The sequence below is a fragment of the Arachis stenosperma genome, chromosome 1 (genome assembly GCF_014773155.1).
Source record: "Arachis stenosperma cultivar V10309 chromosome 1, arast.V10309.gnm1.PFL2, whole genome shotgun sequence".
Classification (NCBI taxonomy): Eukaryota; Viridiplantae; Streptophyta; class Magnoliopsida; order Fabales; family Fabaceae; genus Arachis; species Arachis stenosperma.
In genome coordinates, this window is record NC_080377.1 from 42,128,443 (window position 1) to 42,147,165 (window position 18,723).

The following is an 18,723-nucleotide window of genomic DNA, read 5'->3' on the forward strand; positions in this document are numbered from 1 at the left end:
AACTCCGTCTATGTTACACTTGCGGTACATAGCCGGTCCCAAGCCCGGATAAAGGAGGAGGGTTGTGTTAGGTCTTCGACAACCAACATAAAAATATAGTCGAACCCACATGACATGAATCAAAGACATTATTGCGCTAAAGCTAGGTTATTGCCCAGAAGCAATGTGCTGTATGGCTCGAGTATGGTGTCAAATGAGCAAGAGCCACTGCATTGGTGCCCGGATGTAGTGTTAAATGAGCAAGGGTTCTCGCATTTTCGTGAACGGACGAGGGTAAATAAGCTAGTTCACAAAGTAAAAGGTAAAGGTTAGAGTGATAGAAGGTTGAGATTTGGGACATGGAACATAGGCACTCTAACAGGAAAGTCTATGGAGGTGGTGGACACCATGACAAGGAGGAAGATTAAAATTATGTGCCTACAAGAAACAAATGGGTTGGTGTGAAAGCTAGGGAGTTAGATACTTATGGTTTTAAACTTTGGTATACAGGAAAGGTGAAGAACATGAATAGGGTTGGAATAATTGTAGATAAGTAGTGGAAGAAGGACGTAGTGGATGTCAAGAGGGTGGGAGATCGGATCATCTCTATCAAACTTGTGGTGGAGGGAGGTGCTTTCCATGTGATTAGCACTTATGCACCGCAAGTGGGTTCAGACGAACAACACAAGATTAGGTTTTGGGAGAATCTAGAGAGTTTGGTTCAAGACATACCTTTGGGAGATAAGATTTTCTTAGGAGGAGATTTAAATGGCCATGTTGGGAGAGAAGTGACTGGATATGGGAGTATTCACGGAGGCCATGGTTTCGGAGTGATCAATGCCGAGGGTAAAACTATTTTGGACTTTTCTTCAACCTTTGATATTCTCATCGCAAATACATGTTTTAAAAAGAGAGACGAACATCTTATGACCTATAAGAGTGGCATGACAAGCTCTCAAATCGACTTTTTCTTGTTGAGGAGAGTCGACCGGAAATTTTGCATTAATTGTAAAATTATCCCGAGAAAGAGTTTGACAACACAACATAGGGTGCTCGTCATGGATTTTTGCGTTGAGCAAAAGTTGAGGAAAAGACATCATATGAAGAATCCAAGGACGAGGTGGTGGCAGATGAAAGGTGAGGAACAAAGAAGCTTCCTAAGACGGGTAGGAGAAGAGGCAAAGTGGGATGTAAATGGAAGCGCGAAAGAGATGTGGAGGGAGATAGCAGAAGTTATTAGAAGAACAGTGATAAACCACTATTTTATGCTTTATATTATGCTCAATTTATTGATTTCTATCAAGTCTTTACTCACTTATTCATATAAATTGCACGATTTTACAATTCCTTCCTTACTCCTTAATATATGTGAAAATATGTTTCCTAGACCATAAAATTATTAATTTTAATTATCCTTTATTATCGATACCGTGATCCGTGTGTTGAGTATTTTCAGGCTTTATAGGGCAGGAATGGCTTAGAGAATAGAAAGGAAACATGCAAAAGTGGAAGGAACGCGCGGAAATGAAGTTTTGACAGAAATGGCAGCGATGCGCACGCATGGACGACGCGAACGCATGCCTAGCGCAAAGCACAAGCGATGCGTACGCATGACTGACGCGTACGCGTGACAAGAAAAACTTCCAAATGACGCGCACGCGTGACCCATGCGCATGCATGACGGACGCCATGTGCAGAAAATTGCAGAAAACGTCCCCAGCGATGGACTCATTTTCGGCCCAAATCCAAGCCCAGAGAACACAGATTAGAGGCTATAAAATGGGGGAATGCATCCATTCAAAAAAAAGACTTGACATAACATTCATTATTCGCAATTTTAGATTTTAGATGTAGTTTCTAGAGAGAGAGAGAGGTTCTCTCCTCTCTCTTAGGTTTTAGGATTTAGGATTTCTATTAGTTTTAGGCTATTTCTTCATAATTCCAGGTTCAATGTTCCTTTAATTTAATTTTTCTTCTACTTTTATTTATTCTATTACTTTAATTGTTTATTTTCCCAATTTGGTTTATGAACTCTCCATGTTAGATTTGATTTCTTTATTTAATGCAATTTGAGGTATTTCAGATTTATAATTGCTTTCTTCTATTTATGATATAATAATTTGGATTTTTCTCCTCTTGGCTTTGGTTGAGTAATTGGTGACACTTGAGTTATCAAACTCCTTTGTGATTGATAATTAGAATTTTCTGATTGGTTTGGATCCCTCTAAAGCTAGTCTTTCCTTAGGAGTTGACTAGGACTTGAGGAATCAAATTGATTACTCCACTTGACTTTCCTTTATTTAGTAAGGGTTAACTAAGTGGGAGCAGTGAACAATTCTCATCACCAGTGATAAGGATAACTAGGACAGGATTTCCAGTTCTCATACCTTGCCAAGAGTTTTTATAGTTAGTTTGTTTCCATTACCATTTACTATTGTTGCTTTTTATCTTATACAAAAATCCCAAAATATACCTTTCCATAACCAATAATAAATATACCTCCCTGCAATTCCTTGAGAGACGACCCGAAGTTTGAATACTTTGGTTATAAATTTTATTGGGTTTTGTTACTTGTGACAACCAAAATTTTTGCACGAAAGGATTCTTTACTGGTTTAGAAACTATACTTACAACGAGACTTCATTTGTAAAATTCTTTACCGGTAGAAATCCGTTCGTCAAACAGCAAAAGAAAGCTTTGGTGAATCTAAAGGAATAGGACCAAGAGACAAGGAGTCCTGGTGGTGGAATGCAAGTGTACAAGAAAAGATAAAGATAAAAATGGAGTGCTTCAAATAGTGGTCTTTATGCCGCAACGCAGATAACTGGGAAAAATATAAGGCGGCTAAGAAAGAGACAAAAGTGGCTGTAAGTGAAGCAAGAACAAGAGCATATGAGGGTCTCTACCAGTCTTTGGATACGAAAGAAGGAGAAAAATGTATATATAGAATCACAAAGAGCCGTGAAAGAAGAACGAGAGATTTGGATAAAGTTAAGTGCATAAAGGATAAGGATGGAGAGGTGTTGGCTCAAGAGAAGAAGATTAATGAAAGGTGGAAGAGCTACTTTTACGAGTTATTTAATGAGGAACAGAAGACTCTTCCGAACCTTGGTCGATTATGCACAAGGGAAGAAGATCAAAACTTTGACTACTATCGAAGGATTCGAGACTTCGAGGTAAAAGAGGCTCTAAAGCAGATGAAAAATGGCAAGGCATTAGGACCTGTTAATATCCCAATTGAGGTTTGGAAGGGTCTTGGAGAAAAAGGCATCAAATGGTTAACTAAACTTTTTAATGAGATTTTAAGGTCAAAGAAGATGCCTGATGAGTGGAGAAAGAGCACCTTGGTACCTATCTACAAGAATAAGGGGGATATACAAAGTTTCGAAAACTATAGAGGGATCAAGCTTATGAGTCATACCATGAAGTTATGGGAAAGGGTGATAGAATGGAGGTTGAGAAAAGAGACACAAGTAACAGAGAACCAATTTGGATTTATGCCAGGCAGATCTACCACTGAAGTGATATACCTATTAAAAAGGATGATGGAGAGGTATCGTAGTAATAAAAGGAATCTACATATGGTGTTTATTGATTTGGAAAAAGCGTATGATAGAGTACCAAGGGAGGTCTTATGGAAGGTTTTAGAAAAGAGGAGAGTAAGGATCGCATATATTCGTGCAATTAAAGACATGTATGATGGGGCCACAACTAGTATGAAGACTCAAGGTGGTGTGACAGAGGAATTTCCTATTGGTATAGGATTACACCAGGGGTCATCCTTAAGTCCATCCATTTTTATATTAGTCTTGGAAGTACTCACAGAGCACATTTAAGAGCATGTGCCATGATGCATGCTTTTTGCCGATGATATCGTCCTTATGGGAAAGTCAAGGGAAGACCTAAATAAGACGTTGGAGTTATGGAGAGAAGCTCTAAAAGTGTTTGATCTGCGCATAAGCTGTAGCAAGATGGAATATATGGAATGTAAGTTCAGTCTGAGAAGGGAAAACCCTAATATAGAGGTGAAGATTGGAGAAAACATCCTACGAAAAGTTAAAATTTAAAGTATCTTGGGTGCATCATACAAGATAATGGAGAGATTGAACAAGATGTAAATCATAGGATCCAAGCAGGTTGGTCAAAATGGTAGAGTGCATCTGGTTTTATATGTGACAAAAAAAGTGCCTTTAAAACTTAAAGGTAAATTCTATCGCACTGCTATAAGACCGGCTATGCTTTATGGTATGGAGTGTTAGGCAGCTAAAAGGGAGCACGAACATAAGCTGAGTGTTGCAGAGATGAAGATGTTAAGATGGATGAGTGGTTATATGCGATTGGATAAAATTAGGAACGAAGATATAAGGGAGAGAGTTGAAGTAGCACTCATTGTGGAAAAGATGGTTGAATCGCGTCTCAGGTGGTTTGGACATGTGAGAAGAAGACCGATAGAACATCCAATCAGAAGGGTGGATGAGATGGAAGATGGATAAGGGGCGAAAGGCAAAGGAAGACCTAAGAAGACCATCCATGAGGTGGTCAAACGAGATCTACATGTAAACGGTCTCTCTGTAGACATGATACATGACAGAGTACAATGGCGTCATTTGATTCATGTAGCCGACCCCACTTAGTGGGACAAGGCTTTGTTGTTGTTGTTGTTGTTGTTGTTAAATTTAATGATTTCTAAGTTAATAAAATTCAAAATTTTACAATTTTACGTAATAAATTATCCATAATTTATCACTAAAAATTTACAAACAACTTCAAACATCAAAGTTTATAACTAACAAAAATCAAAATGCATGTAAATGACAAATCAGAATTAGAAAAATAAGCATAAACAACTCAGAAATAGACTCATTCCAACATAAGTAAAGCACGTCCCACAGCACCATCAACAACTTAGAATAAAAAAATAGCATAAACAACTCAGAATCAAAATCATAGCATAAACAACTCAAAATAAAAAAAATTACAGCATAGACAATATTGTAGAGGTGTACATGAGCCCGATAAAATCAGATTTGTCCTAACCCAAACCTAACCCTAAATATATACCAAGTCTATTTTTTGGACATTAACCCAACCCTAAATCCGATGAAACCTATACACATTCAGGCCACAATTATACCGGATCAGGTGAAAACCAGGACTTTAATAATAATTTATCCTCCTCCCATTGTTCTTTATCTAAAACAAAATCAAGGAGAAATCAAATGTTGTTCAGTAATAATTAGTAACAAATTAGAAACCTTATAATAACAATAATCAGAAAAGTCAACAATAACCACATCAATTAAAACAAGAACATATCAGAAAAAAAGGGCAATAATCAAAGCACATAATCAGTTTCTTGGTAGTAATTAGAACAAGAATCAGAACCGTAATCTGAATTTTAAAAGCTCAAGCTTAATTATATTTTTCCTGAAAAAAAATATCAATTTACTTGGATCAGTCAATTCATTCAAAAATCATACTTTAAAATCAATCCTGATCATCCTTCATTCAAATTCAATCATCATCATTCCTCATTATCATACCTCCTGTTCCGTTCATCAATAATCCAAACTCAAAACTTAATTCATTTTTTTCTAAGTAGATCAAAGTCAAAACGTAATCATTTTCCTAATAACTCAAAATCAAATCATATAACCCTTGAATCCAAATATTTCTAAATGACCATTTCAAACGAAGTCTCCATTTTTTATAAAAATTTCGGCAACATCCCCTCTAAAAGTCAGACTTTGCTACCCTTACGGGTTCGATCAAAACCATATTTACCAAATCATTCTCAACCATTTTCAATATCAAACAATTATCAAATATCGAATCCTTTCCAATTTTTAAACCAATTCCGACATCAAATCAGGTTTAAAATCAAACCACTTCCAACTTCAACCAATTTCAGTTTAAATTCATTTTTCAATATCAATTCAACTCCAAAACCAAGAAAATCACTTTTCATAATACTCAATCAAATCAACTTTTCAAATTCATTTTTATCAGCAATCACGCACTACTCAAGCAACCAATAATTCTATCAAGCAAACAATCACATCTATAAGTCTCACATAATCTCACAGAAATATGTTTTTCACATCAAATCTATTTATAACAATTCCATAATAAAAAAATATAAGAAAAACTCCTATCTCAATTGTCGAAACTCGGTAATTATTAAACGCAGCAAACCCCTTTCTACTGGCCCGCAAGCAGCGGCAACCGCAACCACAGCTCCATACCAGTTCTGCAACAACTCTAATCACCATATGGAACCACAAAACTCAACCCTATTGCAATAACACCGTAAATTCTTCAGCAACATATAACAGAAATAGCGACTAAAAGGGTTCGAAATAAGGAACAGATTACCGAACTTATGAATATCGGAGAAAACAGAGCAGCGGCAGCTCCGGTGACGATGCAGCGCTTGATGTCGCATACAACAACCATGAATCTTAGCCTACTAAGAACCGGAACTCGACCCAAGTAGACAAGGGTTCCAGCGGTGGTTTCTGGCGGTCAAGACGGCAACACGAAGTTTCAGCAGTGACTGAGCAGCGATGACCGGCGATGGCGACAGCAGCAAGGAGCACGACGACGCGAGTTTCCTCTTTCCTTCTATGGTCTAACCGTGACAAAACTATATCTTTTCTTATTATTTTAAATGCTAATGTTTAATTATATAGTAAAAACGTATAATAATTCTTTTTAAATATTATTTTAATTTATACTCATTTATATTTAAATTAAGTATATTTTTTATTAGTCATGATGATTATTAATATAAATGTAATTAAATATGTATAAATAAAAAATTGAATATTTTTATTAATAATAATATAATTTTTTATGATTATATAATATATTAATATTATTTTTCAATAAATATATATAGTATATAATAATATAATAAATATAAACTAATGAGTTAGTTAGTAAATAAAATATTTATTTTGATATAAAAATAAAATTAAAAATGTTTTTTTTTTATAAAAAAGTACTAGAATTTTATATACTTATTCAGTAATAACCAAATTATAAATAGTTGATTAAAATTTGTTGAAATTTGAGTATGATTAAAATTTGTTTAAAATATTAGTAACTGGAATATTTGAGTATGTAACACGTCTATTGTCGCCGCTGCAAGTTCCACCTTCTGCAAATAATCTCTAAATGTCTCAACCCTAAGACTCCATCGAAAATTGGGTGTTCTTTTTTTCTTTGTCGCTTCGAGACTCCAGAGTGAAATGAAAATAGAAACTCATTACTACTCCTAATACAATATCCAATGCTATTATTACAAGTAATGCCCATTTCAGCCCATGCATGCCCAAAACCTATATCATTGACATGCTTCCAAAAAAGGACCGCAACTTCATACTAACAGGGCCCAATAACATAATTACAATTATGTTTTGAGAATTAATCTAATTCTATTATCCTACAACTCCTGTAGCCTCTACTTTTGGACAGAATTTGTCTTCTCCTAATTTTCAAAATCTCACCTGCGTTGTTTCTACATTTTGTCAGCACTTTTCTTTACCTGCTGAAAGAATCTTCCATAAACACCATAGTACTTCCCATTATATTATACTCGATATTTATAAGTAGCACACTAACACTAAAATTCAAAACAAAATGAATACTAAACGATAACACAAGAATATTACAACATAATTATTAAAAAGATTAATTTGAATTTATTGTTAATATAAAATAATTTTATGTGTGAATTTAATTAAGTAACATCATATTTAAAAAATATATATTTTTTATATAATTATGTAAATAATTATTTAAAAAATAAATATAATTATACAATTATGTAAAATATTATATATTATTATTGTATTAAAATTAAGCTCTTATTTAAATGTGTAAATAACTTTTTAAGAAAAAAAGGATAAATAATCAAATTCGTCCTAAAAGATTATTCGTTTTATAAATTAGTTTTCAAAGATTGTTTTAATAAAATTCATCCTTCAAATATTTTAAATTAATCACATTACTCTTTCTGTTATTTTTTTTTGTTAATGGGGCCAAAATTTGTTAATATGGCACGTTAAATGATACTTCAACACACACATAAAAATTTTAATTGACTATTAAAATGATAAGTTTATGAAATTAGATCAAATCAAAGCCTAATTGAGTAGAGAACTTGAGGCATTAAAATCTCTTAATTTGGAGTTGATTTAATCTAATTTCATAAACTTATCACGTTAGCTGCTAATTAGGACTATTAGGTATGTGTTGTGGTATCACTTAATGTGTCACATCAACAAATTTTGACGTCATTAGTAACGAAAGTGATGAAAAGACTAAAATGACTAATTTAAAATCTTTGAAAGATAAATTTGTTTTAAAAAATTCAAAAATTAGTTTAAAAAACGAGTAATCTTTTAAAGAATAACTAGTAAATGACCCGTGCGATACACGGAAAATACTCAGCACGGTTAAAAAATGTATTAATTGCACACAAAATGTTCAATACGGAAATAAAAAAATGTATTATATATGCATATAACATAATGTCAATCATTAATCAAATTAAATTAACATATGTAGATATTTCAGTTGAATAAAAAACTGAAATTATTCTTTACATGTTAAATACTAATGTTAAGAAGTTTTTTTTATGTCATATTACATAACAAAAAACAATTTCTCATGTTCATTGTATCAAAAAAATTAGGTTCAGCAAAAAAAAAAAAAAACAAATATATGAATAAAAAACATCTAAACACATAAATTTCAGAGTATATCCACCTTCAACTCAAAATATATATATATAAACATTCCCAACTTGTTAAAATATCTATTAATAATTATTAAAAAGCCTTGAATGATCACATGCTTAATAGCATATCATAACCATTTGATAAAAATTGAATTAAAAAAAATACATAATGTGATACAGAATATGATCATGTAATAAAAAAGGAGATATCTAAATAAAAATAAATTCCATATATATATATATACTCGTTAGTATAGCATATTATAAATTTACAGAATACATATTTTACAAAAAAAATTAAAGTATTATATGTCTAAAATTTCACTATTTAATAAATCTAACAAAACTAAATAATCTTCTTTCTTTTTTGACAATCTCGTCTATGATTCAATTAAGTAGATTATACTAAAAAAAATTATAAGTCAAGTTGAATGTAATTAATTATATAGTTTTAATTATGCATTATAGCAAATATTATATTTTATTTTGTTGACTAAATGTTATATTACAAAAAAAATTAATTTATTAAACATTATACATATTTTCTAAAGAATAGCCCATGCTATTTTTGGAATGTCTAATACACAATGTTACATTAATATAATTGAATAATACAATGAGTTAAAAAATAAAAAAAAGCTAGGTAAAAAAGGTACTACATAATTTAGTTATATTTTGAATAATTTTATGAGTTCAAAAGTAATATAAGAAAGAAAAACTTATATAAACAACAAATATTAAAAATATCAAAATTAATAAATTTTGAACACTTATATCTCATTTTTCTCAAAATTATATAATTACATAATATTAAATTTAATGTTAATTTATATAATTACATAAATTCTTGTTTTTATGTGTTCTTAGTGTATTACCCGTACAAATTACGGGAGATACTTAATACATCATGCTTAATTTTACATCTATGTGAACATTACTTAGAACATAGAAAGCATTCAAATGTATCTAAAAAAATTAAAAATCTTATAACACTTTTAATCAAAATGGGAATAACTAACTATCGAGAGCAAGCACCATTTAGAGTCGTCTGTATTGTTGCATCTTGCATGTGCTTGATAAATCAAGTAGTAATAGCAGAATATAAAGCAAAGAATTTAACATCATAATCATAATTAACAATTTATTAGAATTAAGTATTTTTATTTTCTACTAATGGTGTCAATATAGAACATAAACCCATTTATAATACAAAATCTAAATATGAATTTAAATAGCTTTATTTCAAATTCTAATTGAATATCTACCTACATTATAAAGCATAATGTTAAATTAGTCCCTGCAAATTTCTCAAAATATTACATTTCTAATCTTTAGAGTGCAAAGAAGTGTTCTTGTAACAACCTTTGGTACTCATCTAAACCCAGAAGCAACCCTTGAAAATAGCCACTCTCCTTTGATTTCATAGTGAAAAGTTGTGTCATTTTACTTTTGAAAATTGAAAAAAATGAAATTGTATGAATTTGAACTTTAGTATCTTCACTAAAGTTACACATTAAAAAGTAAGTGTGTCCAAATGTTGAATATTACACAATATAAATATTTTCTTTTAAAGAAACTAATAATCTAATACCAACAAAAAATGATTTGAATCTTCAATGTGAGTAAACTTGCTATTTAAAGAAATAGATAGTGCACAATTTTGATTTTTATAGATTATTATGAATAAAATGTGTATTAGCAAAATGCAATATCACATGTATGGTTCAGCTAAACTATAAAAAAAAATAAAATAAAAAAATAGACAAATACTAAACACACCAACAATTATATGAAAAAAAATTTAAATTTCAAAGCAAAACATAAAATCCAAGAAAGGAATAGTAAAAATAAGATAATAAACAACTTGAATTAAGGTGTTAAAGGAATATCACATTCTAGTAAGGAAACTCATGCCACACACAGGCAAAGCACATAAAACCATGGAATTAACGACTCTGTATAACAACTCAATTTAATTATAATACTCAATGCTTTCTATATAAGTTATTTTCCAAAATATAGGCATAAAGAATGACATATTAACACATTAACTTAATGTCTTAATGGGTCTAGTGAAAACATCTTCAAGTATCAATGCCTTAAATGGAGATGTGAATGCTATTGTTACATTGAACAAAATTGCATCAACTATGATTATGAAATCACGGATATGGTATAGTTAGCAATTAATTTCAATGAAAGAATAAAATAAAAATATCTGCTGCTAAAAACATACACGATGGTATTTATGTCGAACACAATAATATCAGTTTTAATATGTAAAAGCATTGAACTGGATCAATAATGAACAATATATATGAAAAGGAGAAGAAATCGAAAAATAAAAAAAGTAACATTAAAACTCACTAATAGTTTATAATAAAAAATTAAAAACATAATATCCATGAACACAGAACATATAATAATATATTATATAACTTGTATACACCGTGCATGATGCTCATGAATGCATCAAGTTTTTTGAGAAGATTGAATGAGAAAGTCATTGGTTTAGTAATTCAATCAGTATGAGATAATAATTTTATAAATGATTTGGTGGGAAGAGAACTAAACAATAATTCAAGGATGTACAATATTATTATTTGGAGATGGAATTAGGAATATTTACAGAAACTGATTACAGGTAATAACATAAGAGAACCTATTATTAGACATAAAAACAAATAGAAAAATACAAAATTTATGGCAAGAAGATGAAGTTACCTTTAAATTAGAAACAGGAAGACACTCAGACATGATATGAAGAACAAATAAAGAAGCAATGGACATGAAAGCAAAACAACATTATAGTTATTATTTGTCGAAACTATAGATAACTAATGAGTATAGCATATAGTCTAAGCAAGCACATTAGTTTATTATTTGTAAAAATATGAATACAAAAACAAGACGACAAATCTTATCAGCTATACTACAACTGTTATAGTAGAATTTGAAGGGTGAAAGGTCCATATCGTAGTAGAACAAAGGACAAATTTGTATTTGAGTAAGTTTTGCATGCAATAAGAACAGAGCAATATTGTATAATTGTGCGAAAATAACAAAAAAAATACATATTATAATCATGTAATAAAAGTCTTGTGACTAAAATTCACATAAAAAAATACATGATATAATACATAATATAATTATGTGATGGAAAGTGAGGTACTTAAATAAAAATAAATTGCATTCATATTACAAATAAAAAAATACCAATAGATGATATATATATATATACCATTAGTACAATAGTGTAGCATATTATAAATTTAGACTATGCATAATTTACAAAAAAATAATTAAAATATTATGTCTAAAATTTTACTATCTAATAGATCTAACAAAACTGAATAATCTCCTTCTCTTCGATGATCTCCTTTATGATTCAATGGGCAGATTATACTAAAAAAAAAAACAAGTCAAGTTGAACTAATTAATAAATTAGTTTTAATTATACATTATATATATATATATATATATATTAGTGACTAAATGTTTTATATATGAAGTTAATAGATCACACCTTCATTATTTAAAAGAAATTAATTGATAAAATAGCTTATTATAACTGGGTATTTAATATTTAAACTAATTAAAATTTTTCAAAGAATGTCACGTAATAGTGAGGAATTAAAATAATTTAGGATGAAAAATAAAAATATATGACTCAGTTGAAACACACTTTGAAGGTTTTTTAGTCAACCCTAAATTTTAATATATACATTTTTGCAAATCTAACGTTATTACGTTAATCACTTATATTATTACCTTTTGTAAAAGTGATTGTTGTAATTCATTTTCACTATTCTTATGTATTTAGAAATTACTTTATATGTTCCTACATTTAGAATGACAATTTTTTAAAATTTAATCATTAAAAACAACACACTAAAAGATAATCATAAGAAAATACTAAAAAGTAACGAGTTATTGAAATTTTTAATCATTCATGTAGTTAATAGAGTGTGACTCTCTTTTAAAATTATTATATAACGCTTCATCTATGATTGAATTACCTAATAGGAGAAAAAGAAATAAAAAAAATGCTTAATATATCATGGTTCATTTATAAATTGCATAACCTCATGGATGCAAAAATAATACAACTACACCTACAAAGAATAGCAAGACAGAGAGTTAAAGGAAAAGTCTTAATACAAAAAATATACATAAATCTCACTAAATATAAAATATTTAAAATGCTTAAAAAATATTTTATACAAATGATATAAATATTTATTTATTTAATATTTACTCATAATCATATTTATTATAATTATTATTAATAGTAGTAAACAAAAGATATTATGACAGAAAAGATTTTTTAATTTTTTAGATGATTCAATAACTAATAGTTCCATTAAATCATCAACATTTTAAAATATGAACTGCGACCTTAGGAACTCGATGAGGATGAACTTCCATAGGAAGTTTGTGCATTGTTCTTGTTAGGTGATTTTAAGTGAATCTTTTTATTGCAATTAGAAAAACTTAAGGCTCACTATAAAACGATTCAATTAGTAATTAGAGTACCAATCACATCTGTTTGTATCTTGTTAGTATTAAAATGAAGGTGTAAAATTAAGCATGAAAAAAAAAAGTGCAAAATCAAACATATAAAATGCTTAGAATAATGAAACTACTCAAAAAAGGATTGGAATTATCTAAAGTTTGAATTTTACTTTGAAGAGTAAAGTGTGATTTTTCACCATTTATTTTATAGGTGGGACCAAGAATAAATATGAGAGAGAAACCATTCAAAAGTAAAAGATCACACTTTACCCTCTAAAATACAAATTTATAATTTAAAATATCCAAATTTCTCAAAAAAAGAGTTAGACCATGTTATAACTAACCACTTTATCTATCGTTATTTCATGAAAATCAGGCTAAGATAACTTCAAACACAATCTTCCAGTGTATATATGAGAATATAGTCAACGCTTCACTCTAATTCCTTCAATTAATCGGGTTCAGCAAGGTGAGTAGCTTCAAGACAAAACTTTAAAAAAGAATTAACCAAACAACATTTATATACCAACAATAATTCTAAAAAGAAATTCTTGGGCGCTAGCAATTAGTATTTTTAGCCATTATTTAGCCAGCAGAAACACTAAATTGCTTTAATAAATAAATTTTATTAATTCATATATACAAATTATGAAAAATCTAGATACAAAATATATTAATTTATGTGTGCAAAACTCTTAGTAAACATAGATGCAAATTATATATTTTTTGTGTGTAAAACATCTGCAAATATAAGTCCAAATTATTATTGGTTAAATACTGACAAAAAATAATAATATTTGCTAGACAAGTAACATGGCTCAATTCCAAAAAATGAAGCAGATTTAAATTAAAAATGAATAGCACACATAGTCAAGCAAAATTACAAATATAATAATACAAATTCGGTCAACATGTCATTGCCATCACATTTCTTAAGAAATATAAGGCACATAACTACTCTTACCAAGATACTATCACTGATCTTTGAAAATTTTTTGAGGATGGAACAAATTAAGAAACTAAAATTAACCTTTAAGCCTATGACGATGCAATAGTATATAGCAAAAGTAATAAAAATATTAATTTGAGAATTCTTATTATAAGAATATTTCACTATCTACACATGTTGTCTATTCGGTGCTAGATCCATCATAATTTTACTTTGGGATCTGAGAAGGATGTTTAATAAACTCAGGTGTTATCTAAAAAGTCAAATGTTCGATTGCTCATGAACAACATTGCTGCATATATAAGTTCTAAATAATGATTGTGAATCACATACTTTTATTTTACTCCTTAATTACACGCCGCTAATGTGCTTTATGCTTTCCTAGTCTTGCTGTATGTGCTCTAAATTATCGTTGCTCAGTTTTTTTCATTGATTTATTCTATTCAATCGTTTTCTTCTTTGAATCTACCATCACCACCTTGATAACCACCATCTCCATATTCTGCTCCACCACCATAGTAGTCGCCACCTCATCCACTGTCATAACTCCTACTATTTTGATGTTCATTGGAATGTTGGGTTTATAAATATATATATTTTTTTACATTCACATTTTAAATTTTAAATTTCAAGTTTTTATTACTTGTTAGATGAAGAGGAATAAATATTAAAGCAGAGAATGGATGAAAAATAATCGGTGATGAAAGAGAATTAATTGAAGGAAGAAATTGTCAGAAGTCATGAAAAATAAGAAGCAAAATTCACTTGAAAAAAAATTGAATGGAAGAAACTACAAATGAATTAATTGTATAAAAAATTTTGTAAAATATCCAACTCTCAAGTTCTCTTTATCAAGATACTTTGAATTTTCACTACCCAGAATGCATGAGGTTTACTGTCTTAGAATCTTATAATTGAACATCTCACTGAAAGTGTAGAATTTGATGAAGGAAAAAAAATAATTTAAAAAAATGAAAAAATTCAAAATATAGTAGATCCAACAAAAATTTGAAAAACATCAAATGAAAAACCTTGAAATTGAAAATTTCTGAAAATCAAAAGTGATCAAACCTTATTTTTAAAGATTTTGTTGGACAGTCCATTACAAAATTTTTAGAATTTCCATAGTTAGTAACAAATTTGCGTCTACCATCACATGCCTCCATATTCACTTCCTTCTTGATTACAATTTTAAGTCATGTGACCCATCCTATTACAGTTGTAGCAATCGCAACTGTCATCATGCTTTCTATCGTCACCACCGTGATCACGACGACAGATTAAAAAATAAAAAATTAAATAAACAATTAAAAAATATAGTGAATAATGGAAGAAGGAATTATAAATACACTTATTTTTTCAATTTAAAATTTAAAATTAAAATTTTTCATTCTTCTTGACATTAAAGAAAAAGTTGTTAGAAGGAAGGAAAGGAAAATAAATATATGTAGCAAAGAATGAATAAAAAAATAGATGAATATTAAAATAAAAAGTTAAAAGGAGAGTTGTTAGAAAATATTAAAGACATTGAAACTAATATTACTTCATACATAATTCTAGGGGCAATTTATCCAAATAAATAAAGTTGGTGAAAGCTTTACTCAAATACACAAAACAGAAACAGGTTACGTACATGTGCATTTTTACCTTTCTATGTAATTCGTGGGAAGCTACCACGGTTTTCAAGTTGTACATAAACCGTGACAGCCAGCAACAGTTTATGAATGGTTGGTTTTGTGTGTAAACCATGGCAGGCCACCACAGTTTACTAAGGCTGCGAGGTGATAAGAAAACGTTGTAGGCTACAACGGTTTATGAAGGAGAAATTATGGGCATAAAACATTGTGGGTTACCACGGTTTAGGAAGACTGAAACTCTATATATATGTGGGTGATATTCAAGCTGCATAAGAGATCATTCTCACAATGGCAAGTGAGGAAGAGAGTGTTCTTGCCTTAGTGCATTGCTCTGGGAAAATTAAAAAAAAGCAAAAGCCATGGTGTGAAGTTCACTGACAGAGAACCACTGAGTGTCTTCATCAGTTCGTCAAGCACTTTGTCCGATTTAAAGAACAACATCTTGCAGAAGCTTGACGTGTTTGGTAGCAAGTGGGTGAAGAAGCTATTCTGTAAGATTTCCATCGCAGTTGTCTCGACCGGTGTTCAGTATGATACCTTTGTGCTAGCGGCTGATGAAGATATTAGGGTTCTGTTCCATTGTGTTAGGAGTTTTCCAGAGATCCGAATTCACGAGTTGTTTGCGAAGTTGGAGGTTGGTGTCGATAGTTCTGGGGCATCAGCTCCAGTTCATAGCTCGACTGCCGCGGGAGGTGCATCTAGTTCGATGCCTGCAGTCAGACCGTATCTTCCGCCGGTCGGATCCCCTACGTTCGCGGCTGATTTAGACCGAACGGAGGTTGTTGGTTCTGTGCAGTTGGAGAATGCAGCAGTCTTTGAGTAGGCTTACGTCGTGGGCACTGGTGCTGGCCAGTTACCTTATATGCAAGGCTTTGGTGAACCTGATCGAGTAGAGAATATAATGTGTGACGATGACTTTGACCAGGAGCCTGTTGATATCATCGGGGACAGCGACGATGACGCAGGTGCCAATCCACATGCGCAGCATGGGCCTTCAAGTTCTGCTTCTCAGTAGTACCCTCCACACTTCTCCACACTAAACTTGGACGTTCTGGGTCAACAGGAGAATAGTGGTAACACGGTCGGGGGCTCTTCTACAGAATTTCAGATTGGGCAATCTTTCCAGAATAAAGATGAAGCTGTGTTGAGTGTGAAGGACTATAGCATTCGGTGAGGTGTTGAGTACAGAGTCATCGAATCAGATCATCTGAAGTATCATGGAAAATGCAAGCAATTCGGCAAGGGTTGTACTTGGTTGATTCGCGTTGCACTGTGTGCACGAAAGGGCACTTGGGAGGTTAGGAGGTACAACGGGCCACACACATGCTTGGCAACCTCTATTTCCAGTAATCACCGTCAGTTGGATTACCACGTTATCTGTGCAAGGATTCTTCCGTTGGTTAGGGCAGATGCTGCGGTTACGGTAAAGGTATTGCAACAAGCTACAGAAGCCGATTACGGTTTCAGGCCTAGTTACAGAAAGGTTTGGATGGCCAAGCAGAAGGCAGTGGCACAAATATATGGAGATTGGGAAGAGTCGTATGCAGAATTGCCACGTTGGATGCTAGAAGTACAGTCAACAATGGCCGGAACAATAACCGTGTTGAAGACCTCTCCTATTCGGCTTCGTGGTGAGGTTGATGAGTCGACGGTGTACTTTACCGACTATTCTGAACATTCCCACCCTGTATCGAGGCATTCCGTCATTGTAAGCCCCTCGTCAGTATTGACGGTACCCACTTGTATGGCAAGTATGGAGGGGCGCTGCTGTTGGCGATAGCGCAGGATGGGAACTCGAACATCCTCCCGATAGCATTCGCCCTTGTGGAAGGAAAAAATGCAGAGTCGTGGTCATTTTTCTTGTCCAACCTACGAGAGCATGTGACTCCTCAGGAGGGTATCCTTGTTATCTCTGACAGGCATAATATGATCAAGGCAGCGCTTGAGGCACCTGAGACTGGGTGGCTGCCTCCACGTGCTTTCTGAGCGTATTGTATTCGACATGATGCTACGAATTTTGCCCTAACTTTCAAAGGTAAGGACTCAAGGAGGATGTTGGTGAATGCTGCCTACGCAAAGACTGAAGCAGAGTTTTATTACTGGTTTGACATCATGCGGACTGAGAATCCAGCAATGTGTGAATGGGCCAACCGGATGGAGTACGATAAATGGACCCAACATGAGGATAGTGGTAGACGTTTCAGGCACATGACAACCAACATCAGTGAATATGTGAACTCGGTTTTAAAGGGAACTCGCAACCTCCCGGTCACATCGTTGGTTCAGTCAACTTACGGGAGGTTTGCTTAGCTATTTGTGGTATGGGGACAGACAGCAGAGGTACAACTCGGATCTGGTAATGAATTTTGTCAGGCGTTGACCAAGACAATTGATCGGAATCTCAGAGACTCTAGGTGCTTCACCGTCACTTTATACGACAGGCATCAATCGGAGTACACCGTGGCCGAAACAACACCGACCGGGCGCTTTTCGCTGGGTAGCTATAGAGTTTTCCTTAAAGATCACAGATGCGACTGTGGCCACTTTCAGGCGCTGCATTATCCTTGTTGCCACGCCATTGCGTGTTGCGCCTACTCTCGCCTTAATTGGGCGTCATATGTGCATGAGGTGTATCGTATGAGTGAGGTGTTCAACGTTTACAAGCAGGGTTTTCTTCCGCCTATCCCAGAAGGCCTATGGCCTCCATATGATGGGCCAACTATCATTCCTGACCTTAATATGAGGCGTGCAAAGGAAGGTCGTCCAAGGGCAACCAGGATCCGTGGTAGTATGGATCAGTCTCTGGAGAACCAGCCGAAACGCTGTGGACTATGCTGTCAGCCTGGGAATACGCGGAAGAACTGTGACCAGCGAAGACATACTGCTGGGGGGATGCC

The 18,723-nt window shown here is 32.4% G+C and overlaps 1 protein-coding gene across 1 annotated transcript; it reads left to right on the top strand.

Moving 5' to 3' along the window:
• The first annotated feature begins 16,688 nt into the window (after window positions 1–16,688).
• Window positions 16,689–17,812, top strand: LOC130978694 (uncharacterized). Its single transcript, XM_057902266.1, has 3 exons — window positions 16,689–16,837; window positions 17,015–17,534; window positions 17,579–17,812. Exons 1-3 carry the CDS (start codon window positions 16,689–16,691, stop codon window positions 17,810–17,812), a joined length of 903 nt encoding a protein of 300 aa, XP_057758249.1.
• The last annotated feature ends 911 nt before the right edge of the window (window positions 17,813–18,723 follow it).